The 19397-nt window shown below is 36.8% G+C and overlaps 2 protein-coding genes across 3 annotated transcripts; both read left to right on the forward strand.

The window, feature by feature from the left end:
* Positions 1-443: 443 nt before the first annotated feature.
* On the forward strand, positions 444-5171 carry LOC125253418 (V-set domain-containing T-cell activation inhibitor 1-like). 2 transcript variants are annotated; one of them, XM_048167376.1, is made up of 4 exons: positions 444-666; positions 1302-1339; positions 2912-3238; positions 3367-5171. In XM_048167376.1, the coding sequence occupies exons 1-4, from the start codon at positions 656-658 to the stop codon at positions 3450-3452; spliced, it is 462 nt and encodes a 153-aa protein (XP_048023333.1). In that variant the 5' UTR covers positions 444-655; the 3' UTR covers positions 3453-5171. The 2 variants fall into 2 exon arrangements, with proteins under 2 accessions (XP_048023333.1, XP_048023325.1); XM_048167368.1 differs by lacking the exons at positions 444-666; positions 1302-1339 and adding an exon at positions 2250-2486.
* On the forward strand, positions 3520-18206 carry zmp:0000000606 (interferon-induced very large GTPase 1). Its single transcript, XM_048167361.1, is given in 6 exon segments — positions 3520-3657; positions 9219-9990; positions 10758-10845; positions 10955-11566; positions 12078-12145; positions 12876-18206. Coding segments are annotated over 4 exon segments (5391 nt in total). The 5' UTR covers positions 3520-3657; positions 9219-9990; positions 10758-10841; the 3' UTR covers positions 17583-18206.
* The last annotated feature ends 1191 nt before the right edge of the window (positions 18207-19397 follow it).

Raw genomic sequence — 19397 nt, forward strand, 5'->3', positions numbered from 1 at the left:
TGGTTATGACGTCAACCAGATTTTCATTTTCAACCAAAATGCAACGTCTTACCAACGTTGGAGATTGACGTCAGTCTGACGTCTGGTTATGACGTCAACCAGATTTTCATTTTCAACCAAAATGCAACGTCTATCCAACGTAGTGGTCCAACGTCAATCTGACGTTATATTGACGTCCGGTGCCTGCTGGGATGTATGTGCAATATATGTACACAATAAAGGATAAAACTTTATGAATGTAATGCTATTTTTGTCTTCATTTATAAATATTTTATATGTATCAATATATAGCCATACATGGTTAATGCATATATTGCAGTATATTGAAAAATATAAGCACTAGTTTCCCATATATGGAAATGTATTATTTAATATATCGCATTATATTTTGCAGTATAGTCCTATATATTTTTGTTCCGTAAGGGTTGGGTGGTGCTGAGAAACAAGAGCGGTCCAGTCAGTGGCAGAAGAGAAGAGCAGTGAGTTGTATGTGTGTGAGTTAGAGGGCTGTTCATGCTATTATGCCGAAGCTCAGGTTTAAGATAGAAATGTGAATTATTCCTCTTGTAACCCATGTTATCCACGTCGAAGAGACTGGAGTGTTTGCAGCAGAAAATAAGGCTTATGTTGTATTTCCTGTGTGAGAGTTTGCAGCATGAGAACCAGGTATGGCCTATATTTTTTATGTGTGTTATATACAGTACAGTCGATTGATGTTTTTCTTTATCATTAATTACCTCAGGACCTAGAAAATACTCAAGTAAAACAGCATAAAATCAAATAAATGCATAGGCAAAACTGGTAATACATTATTTAATTTAGTTGTTTGTTAATTTGTTCCAAACAAGCAGTTTGCTTTAAACTGGAGCAAGTTCTAATTTTAGATTAGTTGTGCAAATGGCCCACATTAGTGTGCTATTCATATCATGTCCTTGGATTACACTCCAGTGTCATTCTAATGCACTGAACTGTGGTTGTATTTCCCAGAATTTTGTCCTGTAATGAACTGTAATCTATGATGGGTAAGATTATTTTATAACAGTGTGCTACAAAAAGATGTAGTTCTGTGCAATAGTTTGTGCTGTGTCAGTGCACCACAAATACTGCCGTTTTGCAGTTCAGCACTGCATCAGCTATTCTAGAAAGTCAATCAATAACACTATATGTGCTCTTAACTCCAGTATTGACCACCAATACATGTACTGTTGGCAAGACTGGCCAGTGATGTGTTTATTATGTGCTACAAATAATCATATATAAATCAAATCAAATCATATATATATAAAATGTTTTTTCTACAGCTTCTGTATCTGTGTGTTTGCAGTATTGATAAACAAAGGTGAGTTTAGTAGGAACCACATTTTCATTGGCTAAGGGTGTTTTCACACCTATGGATCGCTTGTTTTTTTCCGAAACAGGGACTAAATTTGTTACAATGTTGCTTTTTTTTCTTGGTTCGGTTCGCTTTCACATAGCAACATTTCAAAGGGTGTTTCACCTTGGTTCGATTGCCTGGACCGAACCTGAGTTCGTTGCTCCCCCCTCCCCCTGCCCCACTGGCTGTGTTCAATTATATTATTTGGGTCCGACCCGCGGTTCGTTTGCGTCATCAAACCAGCGCTGTTTACTCCGTTGCTTAGTAACGACGGCGCAGGAGAAGGTGGCAAAATCATAACTTGCTTCCTCATTTCATATTTTTGTTTTTTAACCGTTGGTTTTGTTCATAACGAATTGCCTTATCTCCGCGACTGTAGTACGGAAGGTGAGCAGAAATAAGAAAGGCTACATCAGCTCTCTGCTTGCAACGTCATACGCTCGTTGGGAAAGTGATGAAACACACACACAAACACACATTTTTATCAAATAATACGGCATTAATAGCGGTTCACTTCCGCAATTTGTACGTTTGCATTCATATCAGCGAACCGTCCGGATTCACTTGAACCGCACCCCAGACCACCCTTTAAGCGGACTCGGGTACGTTCGGGGTGCGCACCCGAGTTCAGAAGACCGCGTTCACATTCCAAACGTACCGAACTCTGACGTCAATCGAACCCGGGTGCGCACCAAAAGTCTAATGTGAAAGACCCAAAGTGTACAAAATGCGTTAGGCAAGTCACATGCGAGTAAAACTTCCTCTTATTGGTCAAATTTTCTCTGCGTATCCATCAAAATAATGATTGACAAGTTCGTCCATGAGTTTATTGTGGCTTTATTTGTAACTGTCGAGACACACGCAAACACTTTTAAATTATACTACATATATTAATGCTGCGGCAAATTCAAACGCCCTCTCTCTCTTTCTCTCTCGGTCCGTCTCTGGTTTCCCAGCGCTGTCTAGTAGTAGGCGAACTGTTGTCAGTGTGTCGAGAGAGACCATATACATTTTATAATGAAGCAGAGCGGGGAAAGGCTTTGTCGGGACAGCATTCTCGCACGGAGAAGTGCAAATACACAACAGAGGCGCTCGTTGGTTTTCAGCTATGGTAAATAATGTGCTCACTCACAGAATCAGACACTACCGCTTTTTATATCAAATTTCCCGTTATGAATTATGACATCATTTGGTTCGTTGGTCCGTTAACTGGGTCGGATTGCTTTCACATCTCAAGCGAACCGCTCCATAGTTCGTTTGAAAGCGTACCGAGACCACCTCTTCAAGCAGGTCTCGGTACGCTTGTTTGGTCCGCTTTTGGTGCGCACCCGAGTGCGATTGCTGCTTTCACACCTGCCCAAACGAACCGCACCAAAGGGGGAAACGAACTCTGGTACGATTCAAACGAACTAAATGAGGCAGGTGTGAAAGCACCCTGAGTCTGACTGTTTTATATTATGCATCAGTAACAAAAACTAAAAAAAATTAATCAGGAAAGAGGTAGAATTGATTTTCAAGGCTGTGTCTCATTTTCAGTGTGTCTGCAGGCCACTGTTAAAGGGAATATTGGAGGCTTTGCTGTCTTGCCTTGTTCTTCGATTGACAATGACCTTAAATATGAAGATATAACAGTGTATTGGAGACATAATAGCAGCCAAAATGTTTATGACATAATTGAGGGTAAAGGTTCAATGGAGAAGCAGGATCCGGCATACAAGAACAGAGCCGAAACCTTCCCTGAGGAGTATATGAAAGGAAACTTCTCACTCAAACTCAACAAACTTCAATACAGTGATACAGGAAAGTACATCTGCTACATCACAAAGACACATCAAAATCCAAGCACACAGCTTTTCATCGAAGGTATATGCAATATTATTGCATATAATTGTCTTTATTTTTTTTTTTAAAAATCCAAATTTGAATACACTGTTAATGACTGATTTAACAAAAAAAATCTCTAAATGTTTTTCTGATGTTTTGTCTTACAGGCGGCAAAGGAAACCAAGGAGTGGAATCAAAAGCAGAGAGGATTGTGCCATTTTTAATCCTGCTTTATATTCTGCATTTTATTTGAATGGAGGAATGCGCCTTTGCGCTTTTGTTATGGAACATCATCACTGTCCCGTGTTCTCATTGGTTCGCTGGTATATGGGTAATTTCATGGCCAGGATAAGCTGTGAGCAGATCGCTCGCCCAAGTGGAAAAATTAGCTGCTGCCAGATCTCGATCACTGAATCACATTGTATTTGATACAAAACTAACTAGACTAAACCAAACAGGTGAAAATCATAACTAAAACTATTTTCATGGTATTTCATTTTCTCCAAAAATAAATTGTTTGAGACAGTCCTACTGTAACTATCAGAGGATGTTAATGGATATTCTAGTTTGTTGAAGTCATCAGTTTGCATCATTTAAAACTATTTGTTTTAAAGAATACTGATATTTTTATTTATTATAGCCTACTTATATTTAATATAATTACATTTTAATTTTAATTTATGCAATACTGGGATGAATGACTTGGCCAAAATCTTATATCATGGTTAAGTATAAGTTTTTATTGCATTATTATATATTTTGTCTTGTATTGTACATTGCTTACCCACAATTGGAAAGTAGTAAGGGCTATAGGTCAGGTGCAATTTCTTATGTTAATATTTCTTTAAATAATGTCTTTTCTTGCGTCATGATGTAACCAGCACACAATAGTGTCAGCAGTGTTGGGGAGTAGTTAACCACAAGCAGTAGACCAATCACAACAGACTATGCCATCTGGCCAATCAGAGCTGAGTAGGCTCACAGAAAGGAGGGATTTAGAGAGACTGAAGCATTGGACAAGTCGTTTGAGAATCATTGAAAAATTTGTTGTGCAATGTATAATATGAGAAAATGTTATAGGAGACCTCCAATACAAAATTAAGAACCTTAAAAATGGCATAATAGGGGCACTTTAAACGTCCAAATATTTCAGTTATAAAAAGAATGTATTAATGTTCAGTGATTTACTTAATATGCAATTATTATTAATAATAATGAATTAACAGTTTATCATGTGAACAAACTTGTTTTATTATGCACTATTAAGATATGCATATTTTAAATGAATATCCTTCATATGTACTTAGTACCCAGCGGTGGCCATAAATGAGCACTAGTTTCCCATTTATAGAAATGTATTATGTAATATATATCATTATATTTTGCAGTATATTCCTATTTTTGTTCCCTAAGGGAAAGGCACATGCATACTTTGTCAGAGGCAGAGCTTTCATTCAAGGACAGGGTGAAATTATTCTCTCTACATAAGATGTTTTCGTCTTAATACCTGACGTTGCCAATTTTGACTTTGACTGTTTGATATGTCAGGTATACTTTTCAGATAAGGATTTTGACATACATACTTTTTAGAGACTGCCTCTGGTTTTTGTTATGGCTCTTCTTGCAATTTTTGAGGTATAAAATGGTGCTGCTGTTATCTGACCTTTTTCAGCACTTTTTGATTTTATGACCTATTTTCAAAATTTTTTGATTTTCTAGATCTTTTTTAAAGCAGGTTAATTGTGTTTGTGAGTTCTTTTGAATGTAAAAAATCTAACTTCAACGTACGAAGAAAGTGTAATGCCTTTTGCAGTTCAAAATGCTTACACTACGTCCTACACCTGTCCTATTCAACTTAGGGAAAGTGTTTAACTGACGCGATGCCAGTTTACACTTTCTTCGTAACTTGAATATGGAAGGCGGTTTGGCGCAAGCTAGATATTTTACTTGTTAAATATGTATATTTTTTTAACACAAACACATAACTTTGCTTCAGAAGGCCTTTATTAACCCCCCAGAGCTGTGTGGAGTACACGTTTATGATGGATGGATGGATGGATGGATGGATGGATGGATGGATGTGGATGGAAGCACTTTCTTCTGCTCATACTCGTGAACCCTGTTCACTGCCATTATAAAGCTCGGATGCGTCAGGATATTTATTAATATACAGTAGAGTCCAAAAGTTTGGAACCACTAAGATTTTTAATGTTTTTAAAAGAAGTTTCGTCTGCTCACCAAGGCTACATTTATTTAATTAAAAATACAGTAAAAAACAGTAATATTGTGAAATATTATTACAATTTAAAATAACTGTTTTCTATTTGAATATATTTCACAAAGTAATTTATTCCTGTGATGCAAAGCTGAATTTTTAGCATCGTTACTCCAGTCTTCAGTGTCACATGATCCTTCAGAAATCATTCTAATATGCTGATGTGCTGCTCAATAAACATTTTTGATTATTTTCAATGTTGAAAACAGTTGTGTACTTTTTTTTTCAGTATTCCTTGATGAATAGAAAGTTCAAAAGAACAGCATTTATCTGAAATACAAAGCTTCTGTAGCATTATACACTACCGTTCAAAAGTTTGGGGTCAGTAAGAATTTTTATTTTTATTTTTTTGAAAAGAAATTAAATAAATTAATACTTTTATTCAGCAAGGATGCATTAAATCAATCAAAAGTGGCAGTAAAGACATTTATAATGTTACAAAAGATTAGATTTCAGATAAACACTGTTCTTTTGAACTTTCTATTCATCAAATAATCCTGAAAAAAAATATTGTACACAAATATTTTGTACAATTGTACACATTAAATGTTTCTTGAGCAGCAGATCAGCATATTAGAATGATTTCTGAAGGATCATGTGACACTGAAGACTGGAGTAATGATGCTGAAAATTCAGCTTTGCATCACAGGAATAAATTACTTTGTGAAATATATTCAAATAGAAAACAGTTATTTTAAATTGTAATAATATTTCACAATATTACTGTTTTTTACTGTATTTTTAATTAAATAAATGTAGCCTAGGTGAGCAGACAAAACTTCTTTTAAAAACATTAAAAATCTTAGTGGTTCCAAACTTTTGGACTGTACTGTATATCTGATTATGTTCATTAGAAAGAAGAATGTCATATACAGCTAGGATGGCTTGAGGGTGAGTAAAGCTTGGGATAATTTTCATTTGAAAGTGAACTAATCCTTTAAGTCAGAGCTGGATAGGCTTGTTTTTTGGAGTAAAGCTAAACAAGAAAATTCATTCAGCACCAACTGGAAATTGTAAAAATTTGAAAGTGGGAAATATTTAAGAAAATTTAGTTCTAATTTGGCTAAATCAAAACGTGTTGAAGAAATGAAGGTTGTCATTAATCTCGTATATTACCAAGATTTTACCCGAAAATTGATCAGATATTCAGAAAGTGTATTTAGTTGACTATTTGTGCTTTCATTAGGTCAATGCAAAGGTGGCTAGAATATGGAGAACAGATGTCTTCTTATTTTTAAACTTAAATTAAATGAAAATGTAGTGATTTTTTACTTTGTCCATCAAAGGACACAAAGTAAAATAGGGATTGGTACTCAAGTCACCGCTGACGTTGTGATTTTTGGATCATACGTCTCTTGAGGTGTGGTTATGAGTACATCAGATGACCACTTTCCCCTTTTTCCCTAGTTCAGGGCACCAGTCAAGGTCTGTTACCTTGGCAGTATGAGAACACTCCCAACAGGGGCTTTCATTCATTTAGAGTTAACGTAAAGTGGTCAGCTGATTTATTTGAAAGATTGGTGATATTGCTAACTTGTAGAACCTCTTCTGTATTATCAGCACAAGGAAGACACAAGTGTAATAAAATAAATTTTATTAACAAAAAGATAAACAAGAATAACTAACACAACTACTAAATGAATACCATGAATGATAAAGGAATAAAGTGCATAAGATACATAGAATACAAGTGGTTAAGTTGGGTGTGGCTATGGAAGAGTTACGCTATCTTATGGAAAGATAAACTGTTTCTCTGAAAATAATAAGGTGGAAAACCTTATTATGCACCAAACAAATAAACGAACGATTATTTGTTATTAACTAAAATCAGCTATATTACATCTAATGGAAATTAGGAAATTATATACTGATAACATACAACAATGCCAAGGTCTCTGGAAAGAGGTTTGGTTAAGTGATATTTACGTTCCACTTGGTCGTGTCCGATGATGGTGACGTCTTCCACTGGTTGTGCGGGGTGACAATGCAGTGTGGAGAGGAGCCAGAATCTGTTTCAACAGTCTTGAACACGAAGCTCTGTGGGATGCTGATCTCCTGGAGCACCAAAGGGTCCTAAAATCTGGAACACGCAGATGAGGCCCTGGTGTAGGTGCAGAAGGTCCTTAACAATCTGGAACACGCAGACGAAGGTACCTTGAAGTGAAGGTTTGCTCTCCTGAGCTTAACCTTGTTGCGGATGTCGTCACTGTTTCGCTGGATGGAAACTTTGAACGTAGTGTTGGTTAACGTCTCTTTCCTCAAAAGCTGGAGGCTTAGAACATGGTCGTCTCTGTTGTTGTCTCTTCTGGATGGACCAGAGGCTCAGAACGGTATATCTGTTAATGTCTCACTCCTTACAGAGTTAAGACCCAGAACCGTGTATCTGTTGTGTCTCGGCTTCGCAAGCCGGGACTCAGAACAATATCTGTTGTCTCACCCGATGGGAGACTCAGAACAAGGAGTGTCGGTAGAAAGGGTACCTTTATCCCTTTCCGATGAGGAGGAGATTGCATTTTGGCGCTTCTCCATTCGAGTGCTGTGATTGGCTGCTGGCATCAGAGGGGACACACACAGTGTGGCCCACCCTTCTCTCCCCTGTGGAACTCATTTGCATGAAGCACAAAGTTGGAAGTCTTTACAGTGTCTTTAAAGTTTACCAATGCATTTCTCACTTTCCAAACCACCACCAGAATACCTTTGGCAATATTCTAAACAAATAGAGACTAAACATGATGGAAAAAGATTGAACTGTCATTCAATTGTACATTAACAGCTGTATTTGTATCAGATGTTGCACTACAAATGGCTGTCACTGAGAATACTTATTTCTGTGAATAAGTGTGAAATGGATGTGTAGTTTGCATCAGTTCTAAGGTTTTCAAACATAGTTTTGAATGGATTTGGATGGATCTTTGTGATCTTTCTTTGTTTCACCCATTTCTGCCAAGGTCCCAAGGAATTTTTATGGCAGTCTCTGGCCAACTTTAGGAAGTAGTGTTTAGATGGGTGAAGGGTAATAACTGCCTGTGGACCAATGAGAAGTCTTGTCCTTCCCAGGCTTGGTACAAGAGGTCTTCTTCTTACCCTCTAAGAGAGGTCTGGATGTTGTCCTTACATCTTTATCTGATGGCGTTGGACAGTTTGTTTGTGTTAGTCCACCGAGATCCAATCAAAATGTAGCAAACCTTTGTCCACTGTTACAGAGAGAGAGGGGCCCGGCCGTAAACTGGGCCCTGGAATTCACTACAAAAAATAGGGCTAAATAAATTCTATTTATCAATTAAATATTGGGGGGTCTGTTTCAGAAAATCCTAAAGAAATTTCCCAGTTTTGTAATAACTTTTATTCAAATTTGTATAAATCTAACTTTAATCTTGCTGATTTAGATACTTTCTGATAAGCACCTTGGTTATGTCAATTCTTTTAATCAGGATAAAAAAGTGACTCGTTAAAACATTTTAAAAAATGAAAAGAGAAATGGCCATTGAATATTTATGTTCAGAAAACGCAACTTAAGAGACAGCTTTCAACAAGGAGGGCAAGGTAAAAATTAAACATCTCTTATTCATGTTTTTGACACAATGCTTTGCCTCCTAAACATTAAATGATACTTTAGAAATGAAAGCTCTAGCGTAAGTTCTGCCAGGAAGACTCAATGTTACGTCACCAATTAGTGTAGAGCTAACCAATCATTATCTTGCACTTGGAGTATATAAGATTGCTGACACATGTTTGAGTCCGCAGATGCTGACGTAAATCTTCACCTCCATCCTCCCCACCACCACCAGGATGGTCCCTGTCCATACCTCCCAGGGGGGGTCGGCTATGCCCCTGCCTTCATCTTCAGGCAGGAAATGCAGAGTCCGCAACCCTTTAGGATCTGAGCTACGGACGGGGCCTACGCCAAAGAACTTTATCTTACAATATTTTGCTTGCTGATTGTTAATAAATATGGTTGTCACGTTATCTTACCTCCCCGAGTCTTTCTGGTAGAACTGTAATTTTTTAAAGTTACTTAACTGCTTCATTTCCTGTCAGGTAAATTATCGCACTGGCAGTTTTAAGTGAGGTCACATAACTGAGGTAAATTTACACTGCTCACAGTGTTCACCAGTGATCACCAACTTCCCTATAAGTTAATAAAGTTCTAACATTGGTTAACTTTATTATTAGTTGAAGAAAGTTAATATTGAACTTTTAGGTACATAGGTGCCCCAAAATTAAAACTTGAACCAGAGGAAATTATAATAGTACTGGCTCATCTTAAGTTTACAATAAAATATGGCAAGCCAATATGTCATTACGTCTTAATTATAGTTAAATATTACAAATAAATAAATAAAAAACCATTAGTGATTTGTTTAAAAAGCCTTTTAGATATGCAGTAATTGGTGAAATTGTACACAATCACAAAAGAGAACATACATTTTCACTTTCTGACATGTCATATAACACATGAGCAGCTTTCATGTGCCTTTTAGGATTCTGGACAGATGACACACCTGAAGACAATCAGGTTCTTTTATTGCTTTATAACTCTGCTTTCAATAACATTAATTTTATTAGTTTGTTCTTAGTTTATTAGTGTCCTAAATGTTTTTCAAATATTAGCCAATTTATTTGCCAAGACAGGGATAGAGGAGTTTAATATAACAAGGATTCAGCACACAATAATGGGTTGATGACGAAGTATTACATGACACAGACGGTTTGTATTGAAAACAAAAGCAGCCTTTGAGACTGTGTGCCTATAGGCTGTGGAAATAAAGAGTCAGTATTTTGGTGTATCCAGTGAGGAGATGGATGGCCTCAGGAAAGAAGCTGAAAGAAGCATTGTGATATGCAGACCTAGTCACTGTGCACAGTAATGGTGTGGTAACATCTCATTTTGGTGAAAAAAGTTCTGAAAGATGACTGTAGATTTAGATTTAAGTTTTATAGAACCTTTAAACATACTGATTAAATAAAGACCAACGTAATTGTTTTAACAATATAATTAACAATACCTTTTTTTAAACAAACAGGAAGTTATGGGAGTGGGATTTAAATAAAATGCATGATTGGTCAGGTGCTCTTAGAAAATGCCATGTGATTTACTAGACATCAGATGTTTTCTGTAAACTGCAAATCCTGTTAGACTGGATCTAAACCTATATTTGTATCTACTAAGCAGGAAGTCTCTGTAGTTATGACTTAATACTCATACATCCCTCAGACGGTGAACACAAGCTAAATATAAAGTATGTTAGACTTAAAAAAGAAATCAAATAATTTTTTTTTCAGGATAATGAAGAGCCTGTAGAATAAAGGAGCATCTCCAAATTTGCACCTCAACTGTCTGACTTTGTTGATCCTTCGCTCAGCAGTATGGGTAAGAAAACGTTTTTTTTGTTTGTTTTTTTTGCATTGCTGAATGATAATTGTTCTTATGTTGCAGTGCATTGATGAATCTGACAATGATTCTTCTGTGTTTATTCTAGATCATAATCTGACCATTGTGTTATTTGGAAACTCTGCGGCAGTCCAGTTGCAACATGACAATATTTTACTTGGAGAAATACAAGCAGATATTGAAAATGGTGAAATATCCAGGACCGTTCCTTTGCAGATGAAGATATCAGGACGATGTGTCTCAGTGATCAACATGATCGGCTTACATGAGACTGCGATTGATCTAGATCCACTCAGTGGTCTACTAATGAATGAAAAAGAAATCATCTCCTTCGTCTTCGTTGTGCGACTGGGTCAGTTAACAGATGCTGATAAGATGGGTATTGAGTGGCTTCAGAGAGTATTTGGTGACAGAGTTCTTCCGTTTGTGATTATTCTCTTCACCTATGAGAATGAGGAAGAGTCTGACTCTATAATAGATGATCTGAAGAAAAACTATGCTCTGGAGCAGCTGCTGAAGAAATGTGGTGGAAGATATCATACTTGCAGCAAAACCATGAATATCCAGTCAGAGATGAGAGACCTGATGAACAGGATTGAGCATCTGTTTATTGAAAATAACCAGCAGTGCTACACTAGTGAGATCTACAAGACTGCATTAAGAGAGAGAGAAGACGTGCAAGATAGGACATGTCAAAATGGTAAGAACACAGATTTAGTTTCAATGATGTTATGTTGGTTTATTTTCCCCTGACTCTAACACTTCTATTCATGATTTACCACTTGTAACAGTTACTCAGTCGAGCCAAGATTCAAGAACTTCCAAAATAAATGAACAGACTTGACCAGACCAACACTGTGAAAAGACTATAAATGCACAATTTAAAGTCCATGCTCCATACAAAAAGTCCATACAAAAGACTTTAAATGAAATAATTAACTAACAGAAGATAGTGAAACCAAGATAATGAAACCAAAAAAGACAAAAAGCTAAAAAGAAACTGCTAGAACAGTATCATAGGCTCAAATATGTTAGTGTTATGTTTTGTTAAATATATTTTTTTAAGTCTAAAATTATTTACATGAGATTAAGAAAACTTTAGTCATATCAGTCTTCAACAAAAAGAGGAAATGTCATTGTTTCTTTTAAGAGCTTCTCTTTGCTTTAACAAAATTTTAATATTTCTGTCACCTTTTCTGTTATGTCACAAGATCAAACCACAATTATTGAAAAGAGCATGGACTACACCTCATCAACCGAGACAAGAGAGAGACGTGGGGTAAGTGTCAAGTTAGTGTAAAAATAGAACAGGAGCAGGAAGTTCGAAGGAATTACACCAATGTAGACATACAGCTTATTTTTTTAAATGAGTGGTTCCTTATTTTCATTCCTTCGGTCCCACTTTATATTAGGTGTCCTTACCTACTATGTACTTACATCAAAAAATAAGTACAATGTACTTATTGGGTTCATATTGAATTGCAAAACACTTTTGCTGCTATTGAGGTGGGATACGGGTAAGGTTAGGGAAAGCTTTGGTGATATGGGTAGGTTTAAGGGTAGGGGTAAGGTGTAAGGGATCGGTTAATGGTGTAATTATAAGTGTAATTACAGAAATTAATTACAGATGTAATTACATGCAGGTGTTTTTAAAATATAAGTACAATGTAAAAACATGTATGTACACAATAAGTGCATTGTATCAAATGATTCATTTAAATGTAAGTACATAGTAGCTAAGGCCACTTAATATAAAGTGGGACCATTCCTTCCTTATCATAGATTCTCTTGACCTTTTATGGTTTTGGAGTTATTTAGATATTTACGGTTAAATGTAAAAAAAAAAAAAAAAAAAAAAAAAAGCTAATCATGTGCACACAGTTGAACATGGATGGCATGAAGATTTCTTTCCAACAATTACTGGTTGTACTAAGATCCAAAGGTTCATCTTTTTTTCAGTTAATTGTAAATTGTTTTAAGCTAACTGCCTTGTGCTGTATGTTTCTCAGGGAGAGAAGCAATCAATAGATGGTGCAAGATTGGATCGAAAAGGAAACAGAAGGGGGGATAAAGCAGAGCATCTATTTCACAGGCTTTGCCTTGATAAAAGGCACCTCTTTAAACTAAAAGCTGAAGATGTTCTTCAACTAACTAAACATTCATTAGAGTCTCATGAGTCTTGTGCTGAGGAGGACCTGATTCAGACTTTCCTACAAAAACTACTGATGATGAACTACAGAGCAAGATACATTAAAACTATAGATACGCAGCATGATAGACAACAAATAAACAATGACTTATTTGAAGACAATGGTAATCCCGATATTTTCAGAGAAATATCTTTGTTTCCTGAAGAAGCAAACAGAAGAGTCGCTATTCACCCGATGGATGTTCAAATGGCCTTGTTTCATTGTGCTGATAGTTTCCTAAAGCAGCTCATTGTGACTAAACTGTCTCAGTGTCAGTACGCTCTGCCTCTGCTTGTTCCTGATCCATTCACACAAGAGATTGAGTTTCCTCTCTGGACATTCAGACAAATCAACAAAAGCTGGAAGATGAAGAATGCCAATGATGAAATCATCAGTAAAATCCAGCCAATCTGGAAGGCAGAAACTCATATTGTGTCCTTTTTCAGGTTTGGCTCATTGACCTCCAAATCTCAGCTGATTAACAATCTAATCAATGAGAAACACAACACGTTCTTCCACAGGAACTGCCCTGGCAGCAGCAAAACCAGAGTACTGATGGATGGTGTGGTGGAGATCGCCTGGTACTGCCCCTCTGGGAAAAAGACAGATAAATTTACTCAGTGTGTTGCGTTCTGTAACCTCCACGGTGATGCAGGAGCCAATGAGAAACAGCTGCAGATCCTCACTGAAATGTCTTCAGTTAATGTTGTTATTCTACCACGACTTGACCAGAATGATGAGAATGCGACAAAAATCCAAGACCTGTACAGGGGCAGAAAGCCACTCATTTTTCTTTTTACTGAGGATGAATACAGAGCAACTGAGATGAGGACAGGGAAATACAAAATTGGACTAAAAAACAGGAATCAGTCAGATGTATCTGAGGAACTCATAAAAGCTATAAATGAATGTCTCTCATCCTCGTCGTCAGAATCATCTTCTATTTTTAGACTTGAAAATGTGTCCAAATACTCAGATATTAGAGTAGATGAGGAACATGACAATGACTGCAGAAAAGGAAAACAAGCAGCCCAACAGTTGATGGGTTTACTGGAGGAAAAAGAATTGACAAAAATCAAAGAAGCATTTCTACCCTGTCAGGGGGAACTGTGGCATCAATGGTGTGAAAAGAACAAAGAACTACATCGATCTCAGGGAAATGAAGTAGACATGGAGCTAAACCAGAAACAAGATATGAAGATAATCCGTGCACAGCAACATGTGTTGGATATTGGTAGTTTCATGAAGTTGTTTATTACAGAAATGAATTCACAATCTTCAAATGAGAAGATATTTTTTTTGAAATGGCTTGCAATCCTCCTGGATGAATATACCTCAGCCGACCTTTCTGCTCTTCATTACAAGTATAATGAAAAATGGTCAAAATGCAGAGACCAACACATGACCAATGACCATGCAGAACTTGATAGGATATCAAAAGAACTTCAAGCTGCAACCTTTGGCTTGGAGCACATCCTGAGGGAGATCGGTCAGATCTATGAATCATGTAAATCAGTGAACAGTAACAAGGAAGGACTGCCGTGTAATTTTTCTTCTCTCCCAAGTCTTGCTGCAGACATGATGATCTCTGGATTTCCCCTGGAGCTGATGGATGGAGATGCTGCTCATGTTCCTGTGGTCTGGGTTACTGCTGTTCTACATGAACTCATCAAGAAAGTGGGAGACCAGAGAGTCTTTGTGCTGTCAGTTCTAGGGATTCAGAGCTCTGGGAAATCCACTATGCTGAACGCTATGTTTGGACTGCAGTTTGCCGTCAGTGCTGGCAGGTGCACCAGGGGAGCTTTCATGCAGCTGGTCAGAGTGTCAGAGAAGATGAAAGAACAGCTGAAGTTTGACTATATTCTGGTTGTTGATACTGAGGGGCTTCGTGCTCTGGAACTGTCTGGAAGGTCAACAAGGCATCAGGACAATGAAATGGCCACATTTGTTGTTGGTCTTGGCAATCTGACATTGATCAATATCTTTGGAGAAAGCCCATCTGAGCTGCAGGACATTCTTCAAATTGTTGTTCAGGCTTTCATGAGGATGAAGAAGGTCAGACTGAATCCCAGCTGCATGTTTGTGCATCAGAACGTTTCAGAAGTCACAGCTGGAGAGAAAAACATGGAGGGAAGGAGGCGACTACAGGAGACGCTAGATAACATGACAAAACTCGCTGCTAAAGACGAAGTCTATGTAGCAGAATGTTTCAATGATGTCATTACTTTTGATATACAGAAAGATGTGAAGTATTTTGCACAGCTCTGGGAGGGCAGCCCACCCATGGCACCACCAAACCCATCATAATGTGAAAACATTCAAGAGCTAAAGACAATGTTTTTTAGCCATGCCTCAAAATCAGATGGCTTAGAACTGACACAACTGAAAAGTCGCATTAAGGATCTCTGGGAGGCTTTACTGAATGAACGATTTGTGTTCAGCTTCAGAAATGCTCTGGAAATCGCAGCATACAGAAAACTGGAGACAGAATACACCAAGTGGTCCTGGAGTCTTCGCAGCGCCATGCTGGAAATTGAGAATAAACTACACAACAACATAGGAAATGAAACAATTAATGAGGTTTCAGAAAGTGATCTTCAAGGAAAACTACAAGTAAAAAGTGAAGAAGTAGAAAAATCTATGTCAAAATTCTTTGACAAAGACAAAGATAAAGATATATTGATACAGTGGAAAGCATCGTTTCATATCAAAATCAATGAGCTTCAGGAAAACATTGTGAGAGAAACAACAAGGAAATTAAATGAGATTCTTCAGCAGCGAGATATGAAGAAAAAGATTGATGCTGAGAGGACACGTCATGAAAATACTCTCTTTGAAAAGAGCAAAGAACTTGCAATAAAACTCAAAGACAAAGCCAATGATGAAACAATCCTGAAAACAGAGTTTGATTCCTTTTGGAAAGACTGTGTTAAGAACATTACCAGAGAAACTCCTAAAATTAAAAACATTAATGTATTAAACGACATGAAGCAACACCTCAGCAACTACAAAAGTGTCCCTGTAAACGCCTGGAAGAAGAGCAGGGATATTTTCTCTGTGCGCCATTATTCAGATTATGTACAGTTAAAGAAATCCAGTGAAACTACAGGAAATGCCTTCAGATCAGCTAAACAGAAGTTTGAGGTTGAGACCCAAATTAGAAACTTAGTCGATGACATTGCTCAACAAGTAGAGAAAATGATTGTGTCGTATAACATTGCAAAGATGGGCTACAACAACACCTACATTCAAGAATTTGCAAATCATATCAAAGAAAGAATAGAAAATTATGAGCAATGTTCCAGGGACTGTGTGTTAACAAAGGAATTTTACATAGATTTGGTTATTTCCATCTGTAAGAAAGAAAACCAAGTAATTACTGATCAGTACAGAAAGTTCAGGGAAGCCAACGATCCTGTTTTGTACTTTGAAAAGAAGAGCAAAGAGTACTATAGTATTTTCCAGAAATATTGTCAAGGTGCAACATCAGCTGCCATTTTTGGTGGGATTATCTGTCAGAAACTGAAAGAGCCCATTCAAATGAGTGTCTACAAAGATACTGCTAGAAATTTGACTGATGAAATTAAGACAAATTGTGAATCGCTAAATGGAAACAGATCTAAACTAGAGAAACACATCCTCAAAACACTGGCAGAACAGGAGGATTTTGACAAATACCTTACATACTTTAATAGTCCCAGAGATCACTTAAAGAGTTTCATCAGAGATGAAGTCAATGGGTACATTACTGATAACTTCAGTGTCATTGTTCAGCCCAAGATGAAGGAGAACATTGACCTCCTGCAGCAGAAGATCATGGCAGCGGCTCACAGAGCAACTACATGGGTAAATACTACCAGCGGAGATGTTCAGAAGTGGTTGGATCACTTCACACTGCAACTCTCAGATGTGCTGATTTTCTCTGTAAAGGACCTCAGTGGAGTGAGTCATGATGGTGTTGATGATTTCGATCTCCTAGAAGATGTGATACACAAAGAACTTTGTTCAGTGTTAACTGAAATACAACATGAATTCAGCACAAAGACATTTCCAGTAAATCTGGAACATAACGACAGACCAGATGAGATTCTGATTGATCATCTCTGTCAGTGTTGTTGGATTCAGTGTCCATTCTGTTCAGCCACCTGCACCAACAGTTTAGAAAACCATACCGGAGACCACACTGTTCCTTTTCATCGAGTGGATGGGCTCACCGGGTGCTGTTATGAGGAAACAGAGTGTCTCAGTGCAGATTTTTGCACAACATTAGTGAGAACTGGTAAAATGTTCTACACAGGTCAGTGGATTCCATGCAGAGAATACAGAAATGCAGGAAATGTTTATGCAGAGTGGAGCATCACCCCTGACTTCTCTGAGCTGCCGTACTGGAAGTGGTTTGTGTGTAGATTTCAGAAAGATCTGGAAGATTACTTTGAGAAAACATTCCACAGGTGGGATGACATTTCGTATGGATGGAGACAATACACAAAAGAGCAAGCTATCGAGAGTTTGGATGAATACATCTAATGACAGACGAAAATGAGTCACGTGTAGGTCTAATTCATAGACCACAGTTGAGTTTCTGAAATTTTGGAGGAATATTTTTTTTATTATTATTCCTATAACATTCAATAATGATACATTCAGGATAAATTAGTTCATAAAGTAATGTTTCCATTAATAACAAAGATGAAACTGTAAAGATTAATGTTTGTTAATTTTTAAGAGATTAAAAATATTGTATTTTATGAATGAATAAAATATATGTGGATGTAATATTATGTTATAGTATTCAAAATACTATAACAATATTCAGAATATGGGAATGTTCATCACGCTTGCTTTGTGTTTTCTGCTTCCATTGTGCTGTGGTCCCGCGGAGCAGCATTCGGTCTGACCTGCATGGACTGGCATTCAGTTTACGTGTGATAACAAGCAGATAAATGCTAATGATGTTTATTGTGCAGCAGTCATAAATAAATTGCCTTTGTAAAATGAAGTGGGACTCAAAAAGAATAAAGTTCAGACCAGACTCAAGACACATAAACACAGAGTGTTTATACAAAGACTAATAAAGATGTAATTTAAAGGGATAGTTCACCCAAAAATGAAAATTATCCCATGATTTACTCACTCTCAAGCCATCCTAGGTTTATATGACAATCTTCTTTCAGACGAACACAATCCGAGATATATTTAAAAATATCCTTAGTCCTCCAAGGTTTATAATGGTTGTGAATGGTAGGCCAAATTCTGAAGACAGAAAAAATGCATCCATCCATAAAAAAGTAATCCATAAAACTCCAGGGGGTTAATAAAGGCCTTTTGAAGCGAAGGGATGTGTTTTTGTAAGAAATTTATAAGTCTAAAACGAGTAATTTTAAAGAGAAATGTTGGAGGATTTCGATATAAGAAAAGAGGAGCTTGAGTTTGTTGCCCAGCCGTATTTGTTTGAACCATGAGAAGCATCTAAGCTTACGATACTCCTACATCCTAAGTCATACATCGCGTCACGTGTTACTCATTTGGTACAAGTTAACTTGCGTATTCTGCATGCGGTCATCTACGTTATTCGAATTTATAAAGTTTTATATATGGATATTTTTCTTACAAAAACACATCCCTTCACTTCAAAAGGCCTTTATTAACCCCCTGGAGTTGTATGGATTACTTTTTTTATGGGTGGATGCATTTTTTCTGTCTTCAGAATTTGGCCTACCATTCACAACCATTATAAACCTTGGAGGACTAAGGATATTTTTAAATATATCTCAGATTGTGTTTGTCTGAAAGAAGATTGTCATATAAATCAAGGATGGCTTGAGGTGAGTAAATCGTGGGGTAATTTTCATTTTTGGGTGAACTAACCACTAACCCTTTAAAAGGTAATATTTAACAACAGTACATCACTGCAACAGAAAAGGAATATGCAAAGGCAGAAATGTTTACTTGAATGTTTTGAATTGAACATCATCTTTATTTTTACATTTTAGACTAAAGAGCTGTATGTGTAGAAGTTTTCAAATTTACCAGAATAATAGATTAACTAAATTAAAGAAAATATAATATAAATCATATATGTAATTGAAAAAAATATTTTACGTTGATTATACAGGTAGTTTTGTCTCTTGACTGATGTTTCACTGTTTGTCTCACTCTGCTTGTGTCAACAATAGGCTTGTCAGTCTAAAATTACATCACATGTGTTTGCAGCTACGTTCTGTTTATTTTCCAGTGAACTCTTATAAAATATTGTCTTTGAGCTTTATTCATTGCTTTGTCTTCAGTTTGTGCTTACACTTCTATCAGAAGACTGGACCACAAAATGAAATATGCAGCAAA

Source organism: Megalobrama amblycephala, linkage group LG2 (genome assembly GCF_018812025.1).
Source record: "Megalobrama amblycephala isolate DHTTF-2021 linkage group LG2, ASM1881202v1, whole genome shotgun sequence".
In the NCBI taxonomy this organism is placed as follows: Eukaryota; Metazoa; Chordata; class Actinopteri; order Cypriniformes; family Xenocyprididae; genus Megalobrama; species Megalobrama amblycephala.